The following is a 15,631-nucleotide window of genomic DNA, read 5'->3' as shown; positions in this document are numbered from 1 at the left end:
AGTTAATTTGGTATCATTGGAGCTGTACTACAGTCAAACTCATATAGAAATTGGCCTCCGCTGCGCTTGGAGCCTGCTGCCGCAACACATTCGTATGTGGAGACTGAACTTGCACACCGACTGGACCCATCTGCGGCATCTGCGGCGTGGTCATGAAATAACCGTAGTAAGCCTGCGCTGGAACATTAAGCTGCTGCATCATCATAGATTGGGTAGTCTGTGATGGGGCACTCGCTAACGTCTGCTGCGGCATCGACGAAATCAACTGTGCCTGCGCTGCGCTCGGGGTTTGGCTTCTCATGACCAGTGACTGTGAAGTCTCAGGCTTTCCCGAACGCGCTACCACTGGCTGCTGCTGCAGCTGCAGGTATGAGGAGTTCTCAATACTCTGCTGAACGGGAAAAACAGGAAAAACAGGGGGAAACATAGGAAACAGCGGGTTTTGGAGGCGGACCTCCTCCACGGGGGAAAGGCACCTGGCTGTTCATTTTCAGTGACGATGCGTTTTTCACGGTGTCGCTGAGAATGTACGAAAGGTGAAGAAGTGCAGAGGAAGTCGAAAATTCAAGGCGCAGCTTATGTGGCTGCGGACGTGCCAAGACTGAAGCCGCAAGGCTGTTGATCCAGGGTGCAGGTCACCATTCACCAGTCGCCAACAACCGACCAGCCGAGCCTTTCGTTCGTGGAGGCTGGAGGCTTCTTTCAATACCTACTTGCCTTACTTCATGCCCTGCTCAGGTAGGAACTGTCAGCCAAGACGACCATTTTTCACTTCATGCCGATTCAGTCCGTCAGACTGTCTCCTATGCGAGGTCAAACGCGAGTTCCATCAGCCTTTCCGAATATTACCTGAATGATAACTGTCCTACCACCAGACCTTGCGATCCGACACGTATACTGGCGGATTCTGTTTGAAGTCAAGCTTTGGAGCGCCGACGGCTCTGCTGCCCGAACGGTATCCCATGAAATCCACTCGTATGGACAGTCTGAACAAGAGGGGTGGGAATACTGCAGGACGGGTGGCTTGGCCTTGGTGCAAGATACCTGTCATGGAGAGACCGTCGTGAGATCAGGCCGAGAAGGCATGTATAAAGGCAAAGAGCTTTTCGATGATCAACCTCGAGGCTGGCCGTGCGATAGGCGGGCTGCGAACACGAACGCACGCTTGGCAAGATGAATCAAGGTACCACTTCGCGATACTGGACAACAGACAATGTGCTGGGTTCGCTCATAGCCATGGGACCACACCATTGCTTGACGGGAGGCCACCGAGCGATGAGGAGGGACAGCGTTGGAGGGAAGAATGGAGTTCGGACAGAAACAAGCTCGCAAAGAAGCCTTTCTACCAATACCGATCGTCTCTCTACCTAATCCATGGCTCAGTGGATACATGCGGAGGCCCTCATGATCCACCTGAGATGTCAAGCGCCTTTCTCACAAGCACGGTCCTCCTGCGCTCACCACAGCCTAGAAAGTCCACAACCGAACATACACTTTCAAAGCATCGAGGAGATAGAGTCCCAACCGACAGCACCGCACGCTGCAAGTTCGAGCCTAGCAAATTCCGTGCGAACGCATTTGTCACAGTATTGAGTTGCAAAGAACACGATATCTGCGAGATTGAGTCTGCGTTCCACGCCGATTGGCTCCCTTGCTAGATCTGTAGCAACCACCCACGTGTATCGAAGACCGGCCCTGTTGATTTGCGCCCGCCAGGTCATGAATTCGCGTAAATGTAGATAATCATGCGATGGGCACACCGAGACTACCTTGAACTCCAGAAACCTTAGATAGGGGAAGCACTTGCCAAGGCTACGCTAGGGGGAAACAAGGCAGGGGAAGCTCATCAAGCGAAAGCTTTATCTTGCTTCTATCTGACCGCCGTCGATTACGATTGGCCCACCGTTTTCGTTCCCATTCCTCTCACCCGCATCTCCCAACCCACCACAGATAAGGGCCAGGCGCACGACCGAATCGCAGCGACTGCGAGCAGCAACCGGTGCTCGTAATATGGCTAGTCTAGCCCCTATGTTCGGTTCGCGCAGCTACTCAAAGGGGTACTTGGATGGTGGCTGTTTCCCACGTTGGGGACGCCCCGGGTACAAAGCTAGCACATGGCTCGCATCCTACCCTGACCATCCTTCCACATCTCGACGAACACCACCAACATGTCGGTAGCCCCAGATCAGACGTTACCGGAGTTCAACTCCTCCATGGCCCGGGGCGGTGACCCCGTGGAAACCAACGTGAACCTCCCATACACAGGTCTCGAGTTCCATTATGTCTTCCAAGTCATTATGGGATGCCTCGTCTTCCTCATCATCCCCGGCATCGGCATGCTCTACGGTGGCATGTGCCAGCGCAAGAGTGCCCTCTCTATGATCTTCCAGTCTCTCACCGTCGTGTCGGTCATCACCTTCCAATGGATCTTTTGGGGGTATACCCTCGCGTTTTCGCGCACCGGCAGTTCCTTCATTGGCGATTTCTCTGAGTTCGGCATGAAGAATGTACGTATGCCTCAGCCATCAACCAGCCCACACTGACACCCTACAGGTCATGGCCGCTCCTTCGTGGGGTTCCGCTCTGATCCCCGAAATCGTCTTCTGCTTCTACGAACTTATGTTCTGCGCCTGTGCGGTCATGATCGTAGTTGGCGGCGCCTTCGAGCGTGGACGTATCATCCCTTCCATCATCTTCGGCTTCTGCTGGGCGACCGTCTGCTATTGCCCCATCGCGTACTGGACCTGGAACGCAAACGGCTGGCTCTTTACCTTTGGTGCCCTGGACTTCGCTGGTGGTGGCCCAGTTCACATGTCTTCGGGCGCCGCAGGTCTCGCGTATGCCCTCGTCCTCGGCAAGCGCAGCAAAGCTGGCGAGAAACACCTCAATAAGCCACACAACGTTACCATTACCTTTCTTGGGACGTGTCTCATCTGGTTCGGCTGGTTTGGTTTCAACGGTGGAAGCGCCATCAATGCCTCCCTGCGCTCCATGGCCGCCATCTTCAACACCCAAGTCGCCGCTTCTACCGGTTGCATCAGCTACAGTCTCATCGGCTACTTCAAGAACAACCGCAAGTTCAGCGTCATCGTTGCCTGTGAGGGTATTATTGCCGGCCTCGTTGGCATCACTCCCGCTGCTGGTTTCGTCACGGTTTGGTACGCCGCCGCGATCGGCGTGCTCACCGCCGGCGCCTGCAGCTCGCTGGATGGCATGCATAACTGGCTCGGCATCGACGACGGCCTCGAGGTATTCAAGCTCCACGGCATCGGAGGCGCATGCGGGGCTTTCCTGACAGGAATCTTCGCCACCTCCTCCATCTCCGCCCTCGACGGCATCCCCACTCTCGCATCTGGCGCCGTGGACGGCAATGGCGTGCAGGTTGCCAAACAGCTCGCCGAGATCGCCGCCATCCTCAGCTACAGCTTCGTGTGCTCGGTCATCATGCTCATGGGGCTCAAGCACACGCCCTTCCTGGGCTTGCGTGTCAGCGATGAGGTGGAGGAATTGGGCGTGGATTTGGACCAGTTCCATGACGAGCTGATTGGCGAATGGTCCAACTTCACCGTCGAAGAGAATGGCATCACTCATGGCGTCACGGCGAAGGAGGCTCGAGCGAGCATCTCGATGGAACATAGGGCGGGAGGCAGTGGGGGGACCGTGACGCCGCCCGAGAAAGGAGATGTGAGTGTCGTGGGGGGTTAAAGAGTAAGCATTCGCGACACGAGGCTAATGCTGGCAACTTTTAATGCAATTCACGTCGATAGACGTCGAGAGCTATAGCAAGAATTCACACCAATCTCAGAAGCACTGTGCAGATCACGCCTCCACCACACCAGTCTTTCTCCTGCTCAATTGACAGAACAGTCCAAACTGCTTTGCAACCAGCATGGACTCAACCCGATACCGCTCCGGATGAACAATGTTGACTTCATACCTCCGCAGAAGCTGTGGAACCAGCTTGTTGACCTCCAACAAAGCAATATTCTTGCCAATACAAGTCCTTGATCCGCCTCCCCATATCAATGAATGCCGCTCCATCCGCCGCAATTGTTCCGGGCCGCTGTCCAACCACCTCTCTGGGCGAAATGCATCCGCATCCTCACCAAAGACTGACATTTCTCGAGCCAGCGTCCATGGGTTGGCGCCAACGATGGTGCCAGCGGGCAGGAAGGTTCCGGACAACGTCACTCCCCCTTCAGGGACGACGCGTTCGAGCATGATGCCACCTGCGGGATGCATGCGGAGGGTTTCCTTGAGGCAGGCTTGCCAGTAGGGCATTTCCAAACTCTCGGCGTATGTGATTGGGTCGGACATGGCGCCCTTTGCATAGTATGCGTCGATTTCGGCGACGAGTCGCTTCCGCGCAGCGGGATTTTGATACAGATACCAGAACGCAGCCTTGAGCGCAGATCCTGTCGTGTCTGCGCCTGCGCTGATGTTGGTGGTTGCATGTATGAGTAGATCAGTGTCGGTCATGACTTGAACGCCATCCTTGCTTTTCTTGAAGCGATCAAGCAGATCTTTGTATTCCTTGTGAACGGTGTCTTGGCTCTTGTACCGTTCTAGCTGTCTTCCAGCAAAGGCGACCATGGATTGATTGTTGGCAGCGTTGGCGATGGAGGGCAAAAAGCTGACCAAATAGCTTCCAATGCGGTTGCCGAGCAGAAGCGAATGAAGAGGAGGATACTGACCGACGAAGGAACCATACCTGAAACGTGTCTCTAAGGCATCCAGAACACCATTGACATCACGACCTTCATCGAGGAAGCCCATTCGGTCTGAGAAGGTGATAGTTGTTATGACATCGAAGGCGAAGAATTGCATCCAATCACCCAAATCGATATCTTGATCAAGTCTTGCGTCAAACTTGTCTTCCAGAATTCTGATACATTTGTCGACCTGCGGCTCGAGCTCAACCATTGTGGTCATGCTGAATGCGTTGGCAATGGGTCGTTTCAATGTACGGTGATGAACGTCGTCTCGAGAGGACACCATGGTTTGTCGTAATCCTGAAGGCGTCTTGACGTCCATCGTGATATAGTAGTCGCTCTTTTGAAACTTGCCATTGATGCTGTACACAGTTGCGACATCCTCAGGGCTAGAAATGGAGACATGCTTCGGTCCAACTCGCACGATCTCTCCATATCTTCGGTGCTGATCAATGTCTTCTTGGTGAGCTTGTCTTTTCCATTGCTTGTTGAGACGATATATTGGGAGAATGCTCGCCCAGAACGGTCCCGGTAAATTGCGTAGACCCTTACGGAAACGTACCACTGCAAGGGGAACCAGAATACTCCCGACAACCAGAAGTATTCGAATGAACAACAATTCGTGCGCCATGGTTGAATCAGACAAGTGATGACACCGAATTCGTGGTCCACGAACGGATGTTATACTTCAAGTGTAGCACATCAAGGCCGCCTGAAAGAGTCCACGAAGGTGTGTTATACTTCGAGTGTATCAACGTTAAGGTTCAGGCGGCCCGGCGCTGTTGCGTAGACGTGACGCTTCAGCTGAGATCATCACAGAAAGGAGATACGCTGGTCAGCCTCGACAACCATTGTCGTCAAAAGTTTGAAGCGTTCCCAGGTCCAGGGATGAACAAATTTTGGAGGCCTAAAATTCCATCCCATCAGCACCAGTATGACCGTCCTCATCACGTTCTCTCTTGACACGAACCGTCTCACTCTTCATGAGTGAGCGTACGAAAGCGTCGAAAGCCTCCACATACGGCTTGAGCCTGGTCTTCTCCCAATCTGGTGTTTGCCGCACAGAAACTCCGTCAGGCACGAGGTTGGAGTCACCCACTTGGACCTCACCATTGACTTTACCGTACGCATCGACTTCATTGAGCAGCTCAGTGACCTTTGGTACAGTCAGAGGATCGAACTCTTCTGCCTGGCTCATGTCTCCGGAAGCGGTGATGGGTACACAGACACGACCTGTGCCTGGATGGACAACAAAAGGACTCTTGAGCAAGTGATTGCGCTTCTTTCCGACCTCCACATCCAACCGTGGATAGGTGTATTCCAGAAGAATATCCTGCTTAGCCTCCCTGAGCGCCTTGGTGTCCAGAGTTTTGCTTATACCAGTTGCAGCGAGGGCGTCAATATCCGCCCACTTCCGAGCACTCAAACGGTCTGGACTGCTGGCCCATTTCTTGCGAAGAGCATCGTTCAACGCCTTGTCGGGAAGCAGTTGAAGTAGTCGTTCCTGCCCTGCATCTGACTGGAAAGGTTCCTGATCGGCGAGCACTTGCTGGAAGTGAGGTTTGAGGATTTCGAGACTACGGACGATGTGCGGATGGAGTGGTCGTCGAAGATTGACACGTTTACCGCCCTGCACACCACCTTTGAGCACTTCGAAATACCCAGTGATTGCTTTTCGTTTCTCGTCGTCCAATTCTCGTGCTTCTTTGTCGCTGATCCAGGCGTGTACACCTCTCCGTCCCGAGTAGACCCACATGATATGCTCAAACCCGAAATCGTCACGTAGAGCGACGTCGACAACCCTGATAGCCATAGTTGCAAAGGACCAGCACCTGCCACAGATGTTTGCTTTGGTACAGCAGCTTCGAATGTCGTCGTAATCCGTTAGATCGATATCGAAAACAATCTCTTTGCTCAGTGGCTTGAACATGGAGCTTTTTCTCAAAGTCTTTCTGTCTCTTGGATTTGTAGTGTACACTGGGCCAATCTCGAAACGCGATGGGTTCAAGCGAAGGATGTCTTTCTTGAGCAAATCGTGTGTGAGATAGGACTGGTATCGTAGGTAGGCATCGTTAGACAAAGTGAAGGCGAACTCGCGGTTGCCAAAGTCAGGTCCAGGCTTCGGGGAATGATTCAGCCAGTGGAACAAGGTTCGGAAGGGAAATAGACGGTCGTAGAACTGCCTCATGATGTTGGGATCTGAGTATGACTCCGATTGAGCAGCAGCTGGCGCGGAGGGCGCTGAAGCGGGAGGCGTTTGTGTTGGAGGGGATGATGGCATGGCGCTTGACGTGGGAAATTCATTATCGGAGTCCTCTTGGTCGAAGAGATCCTCGAGGGCGACTTTAGCATCACCATTGGGTGCGGCGTCAGGAAGACCGGCATCTGGCAGTTCAATGTCCTCCTTGACAGGCGATCCTGCAGGAGATGACGAGTTCATGTTGAGACCCATTAGTGAAGTGACCATACAGGTGAATAGTCGTGCTACAAAAGAGTGATGACAAGTGGTAGTGCAGTTCCGACGCGTGCAAAAGTACACGCGACGCGTCGAGTCTTGGCATCAATTAAGGTAGTCCCGCATTTCGAGCCAGACATCGCTTGAACTGCTTTCTATGGAAGTCGTAGTTGCTAAATCTGCATACAGAAGTTTGATATCCATGTGAAATCCGGTCTAGAAAGAATGTCCCATCCTCCATAAAGTCGCTCATATCACAGGTCCATCATATCATGGAGTGCTTTCCTTTCCATCAATTTCATGCACATCTGAAAAAGGACTCGAGTCCTGCTTCTTCAGCTCTGGCCTCTTCATCGTGGAACCAGCAGCATCCCTCAATGCTTGCTCAATCATAGCATTCAATCCTTCGCTTTTGCTGTGACGATGAGTATTGCCGCTAGCTAATGGACCGTCAATTGGCAATATTCTTGAGATGCCGCTCACTGACGAAGAGCGCTGACTATTCATGGTCGCAAAAGATGGCTTGGGTTTGATGGAGAAAGGGTCGTCAGGTGAGACGACTTCCTTCTCGCTCACCACAGGAGATACAATCTCTTTCTCATCGAAAAAGACCGGAACGCTTTTCTCTGACGCACTAACCGACGTGGACTTGGAGTTTTCTTTGGCTAGATTGCCGAGTGTAGGTACTCGAGGATTGGAGCCCTGCTTCTTGATTTCGATAGGTCGAGCAGTCATAGTCTTAGCAACAATGGAGCTGTTACCCATCTTTGAGCCTTGCTGAACGGCGGGAGACTTTCCAGACAAGGCAGGGGTATTGTTGGCGGACTTGACACTGACCATGGCAGCTTGAGCACGGAATGCATGTTGGGCAGGTACAGGTGGTACGTCTTCCGCTTCGTTGCCATAATAGGTTGTTCGTGCCAGACTTGGTGAAAGGCTGATTCTGTTGTTGACGGAGGAAGCATCGGACCAGGTGGAAGCACGGAGATCGCTGGGCATGAAAAAGTGTTGTTCTGGTTCGTTGTTGGCGTTAGGGGAACTTCCGGGTAGAGATGGCACTGGAGGAACAAGGCCTGGCGACTGTGGTGGTGATCTGACAGTGACGCCTGGGATGTACGCAATCTGAATGACGTTTGAGGCTCGAGAAAGAACGGTTGAAGCCACGGAACGGCGAGAGTGGACGGATTGCTGATGGGCGGAGCGCATTGTCGAACGTTTCTCGTTCTGCCAACTTTGTGCAGCTTTCCGCTTTGGTCGAAGCCAGAACCACCAGACGAGAAGGCCGATGATGACAAGTCCAGCAATAGCACCTACAACACCTCCGGCGATGGGAGCTTTAGAGCTACTGGAGTTTGACTCGTTCAACTGCCCAGGCAAAACATCCTTTGCACAGATTGTGTGGGCGCAGGCATCGCATGAGTATGAAATCAATCGGCAGCCTTCGCCGGTAGGGCAAGTTGGTGGACAAGCGGGACTTTCTGGAGGACATTGGACGCATCGTCTGAAGAGATTGAAGTTGCGAGTGTTGGCTGTCTCATTGTCAGGACCTGTATTGCTTCGACATGGATATCACTCACCTGTCGTGTCGGGCGCCATGACGGCCGTATCTGGGGTTATTCTTGAGCCGGATCTCTTGGGTCGGGCACCTGTCCCAACAAGCAACCCAGTCACAATACGGGATTCACCGTCTCAAATGTCGGAAGAGTGGTATAGTCGTTCTGCTTCCAGAGCACCAGCCCAAGGTCTAGCTCGGACTGACAAGAGACAAAGACAAGGATGGGAGAATCGAAGTTGGGGAGTAACGAGCGTGAGTTGAAAACAGAACAAAGAATGTGGTACAAGGCGCAGGGCCTAACGGGTGGTTGCAGAAGGGAATGGTAGTTGTCGATGAATCCGGTCTCGAGAGGTTGAAGACGGTGGCCAGGGAGGTAATAGAGAGCGACGATCAGCGAGGGACAGCGCTGTAGTGGTGGTGGTGCAGGATGGACGCGTCTTTGAGATGTGGAGGAGAGAGAAACGACGGATCCCGAGCTTGAACCCGGGAGATTGCAAAGGGCGACCTTAAGTGGAGATGGATGTGTTTGATGACTTGGACGAATCACGGGCCTGTGCCTTGGGGCGGGAGGCTTGCACTAGTCCTGAACCATCATAAGCGCATCCCTTGGAAAATCTCTCGATCGTGGCATGGTTCGCTCGCATCGAAAGTGCGGCGTGCCAATCACTGTATGAAGATGCGTCCATTGAGCGTACCACGCTTGGAGCATTCAATCACGCATACATGGTGCTTATGCGGCTCGCTACGAAGACCAAGAGCGTTGGATTATTGTGGTGAGACCTGTGCCGCACGCTACCGGTGCCGAGCGCAGTAAAGGGCGCCGGCCCCGGGCCAATAATTCATGATGCACCTTCCACATGATCGTTTACAGGCTTTCAGGCTATGACGATACTGGAGCAGAAGCAACACTCGAGTCTTTGTAGAGCCCAGGGCATGAAGAGGAGACAGTAGATCTGAGTCAGAGCACATGATCCATTCCAAGCGATAGGTGAGATGATACGTCAGAGGTTTCTTGTTTAAGCCACGGGGACAGTAGAATCAGCGTGTGCGGCACCCAGCAAGGCTGAGGAAGAGATGGTGGTATTAGAGGTTTTCTGTTCGCAGCGAACAATCAGGCGACGGCAGGGCCGAAAACAGCAGGCCTGGAGCCACTGTAATTGTTTGCGTGCGGGCGCAGCCACAAATGTCCACGCATGAGTTGCTATTCTCAGCGCTTGACCGGATCCATGTCTTGAGTCGTAGCTTCATGTTCCTTGTGCGATTTCGGCCCGGTCACAATCGCAACTGCTGTGAATTGCAGCAGACCAGTACTATATCTCTCTTCTGCTGCAAATGATGGCACTTTTGTTTGGACGTGTCAACGGCAGAGATGTCCATTAACAGGGGTTTCGAAGAGAGTTTTGCGGGGAGCTTAGCAGCTTTAAGCAACTCCACCCGGCTCGCCCCTACCGCTGAAGGCTACGCCACAAGAACCCGAAGCCACATGTGTTGAATGCACTCGGACCGGCAGATCTTTCAGCTGAGTCTAGATGGGCGGGGAAACATTCGATGATGATAGTAGACCATGTAGAAACGATATGCAGCCACAACGTTATCAAAAAGACTGGTTTAACCGAGACCACACCGCAGCAACTGGCAGGAATGGTGTTGCTTGGTCTGCGATCGGCAGGAGCACGGGAGCATTGGAGCAATCGTCAGTGCAAAAAGCAGGTTATGGCTATGCCTAGCGGCTAGAACAGCGCTTGGGCCAGGCTATTGGTGGGCGCATCCCCTGTCGTCTGTTCAACTGGAGTCCAGTTTCAGGAGACGCAGGCAATGGAAGGCGCAGCCTCTCCAAAAAAGTCTCTTCCATTGCCTCCTCACTCAAGTCAAAACGGCCAGCATCCACATCTGAAACATCCCTCCAAGTTGCTCTTTATTCCTTGTCCACTTCTCCGCCTCCCCCTAGATCATTGACTCCTACCTATTCTGCCATCGTTGAGATCATTCTTTGTCTGCCCAACCATCACCGCTTTCACCACTCTTCGCCCTGGTGGCCCCTCCGCATAATCTCAGCTGACCAACTATCGCTTTCGTTCGCTTCGCCCGCAGACAGCTGAAGACGACTTCCAGACCAACATAATCAAGGCCGTGCCTGGTCGTGCCAACGCTTGATTTCCGGATCCCATCCGCCAAAATGGCACAATACCAAGGTGGTTACCAAGGCGGGCACCAGATGACCGACATGACGGTAAGCAGTGAAGGATCCAGAACTTGAGGAACCAAAGTGGCTGACTCAATCAGAACTATCCTCCTCGTCGGAGAACCGATGATGAAGCCCAGGCACATCTACTACAACAGAGCGCCTACCAAAATCCCTATGACGATCCTCATTCCCGACCGCATAGCCCAGGTCAAGATGCTTACAACCTGAACGAGTCTTACGTTGGTGGTGATCGTGACAAACTGCCAACCACCAACTTTGGCTATGATACTGGCTACAACTCAAGCGCCGGCACTCTGCCGAATCCACCTGATCCTTACGCGACCGGCCCGAACCCCTATGAGAGATCAGATTCCACCGAGGCTTGGAGACAGAGACAAAACACCAACATCAAGCGCTATGCCACCCGCAAAGTCAAGCTGGTTCAAGGCAGCGTCTTGAGTATCGACTATCCAGTCCCATCCGCCATCCAGAATGCCATCCAAGCCAAGTATCGCAATGATCTTGAAGGCGGCAGCGAGGAATTCACTCACATGCGCTACACTGCCGCGACCTGTGATCCCGACGAGTTCACTCTCAAGAACGGCTACAACCTGCGCCCAGCCATGTACAATCGCCACACTGAGCTACTGATTGCGATCACCTATTACAACGAAGACAGAGTTCTGACTGCCCGCACCCTACACGGTGTGATGCAGAACATTCGCGATATTGTCAACCTGAAAAAATCCGAGTTTTGGAACAAGGGCGGTCCTGCGTGGCAGAAAATCGTGGTCTGTCTAGTCTTTGATGGTATCGACCCCTGCGACAAAGAAGTCCTGGACGTTTTGGCGACAATTGGTTGTTACCAGGATGGCGTGATGAAGAAGGACGTTGATGGCAAAGACACAGTTGCGCACATTTTTGAATACACTACTCAACTGTCAGTGACTGCCAACCAGCAACTTATCCGACCCAACGATAATGACACCACATCGCTTCCGCCTGTCCAGATGATGTTCTGTCTTAAGCAAAAGAACAGCAAGAAGATCAACTCTCATCGCTGGCTTTTCAATGCTTTCGGCCGCATTCTCAACCCCGAAGTCTGCATTCTTCTCGATGCGGGTACCAAGCCCGGCACCAAGTCTCTACTCGCTCTATGGGAAGCCTTCTACAACGACAAGGATCTGGGTGGATCATGTGGTGAGATACACGCCATGTTGGGCCCCGGCTGGCGGAAGCTATTGAATCCTTTGGTCGCCGCTCAGAACTTCGAGTACAAGATCTCCAACATTCTGGACAAGCCTCTCGAAAGTTCCTTCGGTTATGTCAGTGTGTTGCCTGGTGCTTTCTCTGCCTACCGCTTCCGAGCCATCATGGGACGACCCCTGGAACAGTATTTCCACGGTGATCATACTCTATCCGCTCGCCTGGGCAAGAAAGGTATCGAGGGCATGAACATTTTCAAGAAGAACATGTTTTTGGCCGAGGATCGAATTCTCTGTTTCGAATTGGTCGCCAAAGCTGGGTCCAAATGGCATTTGACCTATGTCAAAGCTTCCAAAGGTGAGACTGATGTTCCCGAAGGTGCTGCGGAATTCATCGGTCAGCGACGTCGTTGGCTCAACGGTTCCTTTGCTGCCTCGATCTATTCTCTCATGCATTTTTCGCGGATGTACAAGTCTGGCCATAACATCATCCGCATGTTCTTCTTGCATCTCCAGATGGTCTACAACATTGTTTCGGTCGTACTCTCCTGGTTCTCATTGGCAGCTTTCTGGCTCACAACAAAAGTCATCATGGATTTGGTTGGACAACCCGGAAACAGTTCAAACAACAATCGCACAGCTTTCCCCTTCGGCAACGAGGTCACACCGATCGTCAACACGATCCTCATTTACCTTTACTTGGGATTCTTACTCCTGCAGTTCATCCTGGCCTTGGGAAATCGTCCGAAGGGTTCCAAGATCGCCTACGTTATCTCATTCTGTGTGTTCGCCCTCATTCAGCTCTACATTATCGTTCTATCCATGTATCTCGTGGTGCGCGCATTCACCTCTCCGGACAGCACCGACATTGTGGTGAACGAAGGCGCCAACGAATTCGTCAAGTCTTTCTTCGCGTCCACCGGTCCGGGTATCATTATCATTGCTCTTGCTGCAACGTTCGGCCTCTACTTTGTTGCATCGTTCATGTACATGGATCCATGGCACATGTTTACATCCTTCATCCAGTACCTTCTATTGATGCCATCTTTCATCAACATTTTGATGATCTATGCCTTCAGCAATTGGCATGATGTTTCCTGGGGTACCAAGGGTTCAGACAAGGCTGATGCCCTGCCATCCGCTCAGACCAAAAAGGATGAGAAAGGAAAGACCGCTGTTATCGAGGAAGTCGACAAGCCTCAGGCGGATATCGATAGCCAGTTTGAGGCTACGGTTCGTCGTGCTCTTGCTCCCTACAATCCACCCAAGGAAAAGGACGAAAAGAGTTTGGAAGATTCATACAAGAACTTCCGCACTCGTTTAGTAGCTACCTGGATCTTCTCCAACGCCCTATTGGCAGTTGCCATCACTAGCGAGAGTGCGGACCAATTTGGGTTCACAGTAAGTCATTACGCCATTCACCTGAGTACTGTGCTAATCTTCTCTAGTCTGGAGCCAACACGCGTACTCAGAACTTCTTCCAGGCCCTTCTTTGGACAACTGCTGCTCTTTCCTTGGTCCGATTCATTGGATGCTGTTGGTTCTTGGGCAAGACCGGTCTTTTGTGCTGCTTCGCTAGACGATAGGCGGCAAGGCGTACCGTCAGTGGTAAAGGTCGCGTGGCCACTGTTGTACATGGGAGTAAAAGCACACAAGTGTATCTGAGAGGAGGCCTCGGTCTTCGTGGGCGTTTGTGTAATATCAATGGGCTATTAGCGTCCGGTCAAGGAATTTGGACTTTTCAATACCCCGTGATGACTCTAGAATGAAGCGAAATTGAATTGAATCCTACTTGCAACATAAGAAGACGTGAAAGACGGAAGCTCCCGGCGATGGACCTGCCTCAATTCGAGTCATTTATCGGAAGTGGCGGCCTAGCGCTGACTCGAATCAATGATTTCACCTTTGCCTCCGCTCGGGCGACAACTGCCTTCTCGTTTTTCTCTACACTGCTTTGCTTTTGGCGTTTGGCATACACACTTGAGGCTGCTCATACAGGCGCCCACGTCCTTTATTTTAGACTTGCTCTTCTGAAACCTGAGTTCTTTGCTCCCTGCCCTCGGCCCGCGGCTGATTAGCCCCACCACCACTGTCGCGTGGCTTGATCCATCCACCGTCCTACGTCCATCGATAGGTTTGGTTTACGGCATAGCCGTCAACGCCGTTCAAGATGCTGAAAATATGGTCTATGGTACTCCACCCGCACGCCGGTCTCTGACCTAGCCTGACATTCAAACAGAAACAGCAACAGCAGAAGGATGAGCAGGCGCAAGGCCCGGCACAAAAGAAGAAGAAGGTGACGGCGGCTCAGCTACGTGTGCAGAAAGGTATGGCTCTCAGCCGTTCATTCGAAGCTTGACTGACGGCATCCTAGATCTTGGAGAACTCGCACTTGGGAGCACAATGAAGACCAGCTTTCCCAACCCTGACGATATCCTCAACTTTACCCTCACAATCGAGCCGGACGAAGGCATGTACAAGGGTGGCAGCTTTGTCTTCACATTTGTCATGAACAACAACTACCCGCACGACGTGAGTATCAGACCAACAGCCAAAGGGCGCTCCGCTGACAAGCGTAGCCTCCCAAAGTCAAGTGCACGCAAAAGATCTACCACCCGAACATCGATCTCGAAGGCAACGTCTGTCTCAACATTCTAAGAGAAGACTGGAAGCCTGTATTGAACCTGAACGCCGTTATCGTGGGCATGCAATTCCTGTTCCTCGAGCCCAACGCATCAGATCCTCTGAACAAGGAAGCCGCCGAAGACCTGCGGACAAACCGTGAAGGCTTCAGGCGGAACGCCCGTACCGCCATGGGTGGTGGCTCGGTCAAAGGCGTCTCTTTCGACCGCGTATTGAAGAAGGACTCATAGTCCGTGATGTCTCATGATGATTACGGTCGCTGCAACTTCGCCGAGCTTATGGGCTGCACTGACTTTCTGTCCCGAGTCGTATGTCCATACGGTACAGATTTTCATAGATACGAGGTCATGAGATGTTAGGCGTCCCGGAATGCATCCTCTGATTTGAAGCGATATGGACGGCAGAGCCAGCGCAAGCAAACAACACGATTGCGACGATCATACCACATACCACATCCCGTCGCGCAGCTCGTCTTTAACTCCCCGCCTTGGACGGTGGTTCAACAACATGCGAGTCAGAATCAGCACCCTCGGCTCCGAAGGCCCAGTGTCGACGCGGTCTGACATATCGTCCCCAGGACGAGGAGGACCGCAACTACCGTCGACACCTTCCGCGACAGGCCACGAAACTGGTACGCCGAATGTGCATGGAACAGAATCTGATTGACGAATGCCACGATCTCCCAGCGACTAAGACGCCCTCGCTTCTAGCTATGTGCCAATGGAAGATGCCTGCAAGAAGGAGTTTGGCCAGCGCAAAAAGAAGTTCATGCGTTCATGCGTTGATGCATCTCTCCAGCACAAACCTAGCTTAGCTAAACTACTCATCCATGCCAATGTAATAGAAATATACCTGATTGAAGCCATGATACACCGT

General features: G+C 52.5%; 6 protein-coding genes across 6 annotated transcripts; 3 read left to right on the top strand and 3 right to left on the bottom strand.

The window, feature by feature from the left end:
- Positions 1-2,168: 2,168 nt before the first annotated feature.
- HMPREF1541_03114 (uncharacterized protein) lies at positions 2,169-3,705 on the top strand (the record flags this gene model as incomplete). Its single annotated transcript, XM_008717466.1, has 2 exons — positions 2,169-2,507; positions 2,554-3,705. 2 exons carry the CDS (start codon positions 2,169-2,171, stop codon positions 3,703-3,705), a joined length of 1,491 nt encoding a protein of 496 aa, XP_008715688.1.
- A 114-nt stretch (positions 3,706-3,819) lies between these two features.
- On the bottom strand, positions 3,820-5,343 carry HMPREF1541_03113 (uncharacterized protein; the record flags this gene model as incomplete). The annotated part of the gene is made up of 1 exon (XM_008717465.1): positions 3,820-5,343. One exon carries the CDS (start codon positions 5,341-5,343, stop codon positions 3,820-3,822), a length of 1,524 nt encoding a protein of 507 aa, XP_008715687.1.
- A 276-nt stretch (positions 5,344-5,619) lies between these two features.
- On the bottom strand, positions 5,620-7,152 carry HMPREF1541_03112 (uncharacterized protein; the record flags this gene model as incomplete). The annotated part of the gene is made up of 1 exon (XM_008717464.1): positions 5,620-7,152. One exon carries the CDS (start codon positions 7,150-7,152, stop codon positions 5,620-5,622), a length of 1,533 nt encoding a protein of 510 aa, XP_008715686.1.
- Positions 7,153-7,437: 285 nt separating this feature from the next.
- HMPREF1541_03111 (uncharacterized protein) lies at positions 7,438-8,763 on the bottom strand (the record flags this gene model as incomplete). The annotated part of the gene is made up of 2 exons (XM_008717463.1): positions 7,438-8,714; positions 8,745-8,763. The coding sequence occupies 2 exons, from the start codon at positions 8,761-8,763 to the stop codon at positions 7,438-7,440; spliced, it is 1,296 nt and encodes a 431-aa protein (XP_008715685.1).
- Positions 8,764-10,898: 2,135 nt separating this feature from the next.
- Positions 10,899-13,698, top strand: HMPREF1541_03110 (chitin synthase 3; the record flags this gene model as incomplete). The annotated part of the gene is made up of 3 exons (XM_008717462.1): positions 10,899-10,952; positions 11,006-13,513; positions 13,561-13,698. 3 exons carry the CDS (start codon positions 10,899-10,901, stop codon positions 13,696-13,698), a joined length of 2,700 nt encoding a protein of 899 aa, XP_008715684.1.
- A 584-nt stretch (positions 13,699-14,282) lies between these two features.
- Positions 14,283-14,985, top strand: HMPREF1541_03109 (uncharacterized protein; the record flags this gene model as incomplete). Its single annotated transcript, XM_008717461.1, has 4 exons — positions 14,283-14,303; positions 14,352-14,439; positions 14,487-14,644; positions 14,692-14,985. The coding sequence occupies 4 exons, from the start codon at positions 14,283-14,285 to the stop codon at positions 14,983-14,985; spliced, it is 561 nt and encodes a 186-aa protein (XP_008715683.1).
- Positions 14,986-15,631: the final 646 nt, after the last annotated feature.

The sequence above is a fragment of the Cyphellophora europaea genome (genome assembly GCF_000365145.1).
Source record: "Cyphellophora europaea CBS 101466 unplaced genomic scaffold supercont1.3, whole genome shotgun sequence".
NCBI classification, from domain to species: domain Eukaryota; kingdom Fungi; phylum Ascomycota; class Eurotiomycetes; order Chaetothyriales; family Cyphellophoraceae; genus Cyphellophora; species Cyphellophora europaea.
The sequence above is the reverse complement of the archived record's forward strand: the minus strand, read 5'-3'. Positions and strand labels throughout refer to the sequence as shown.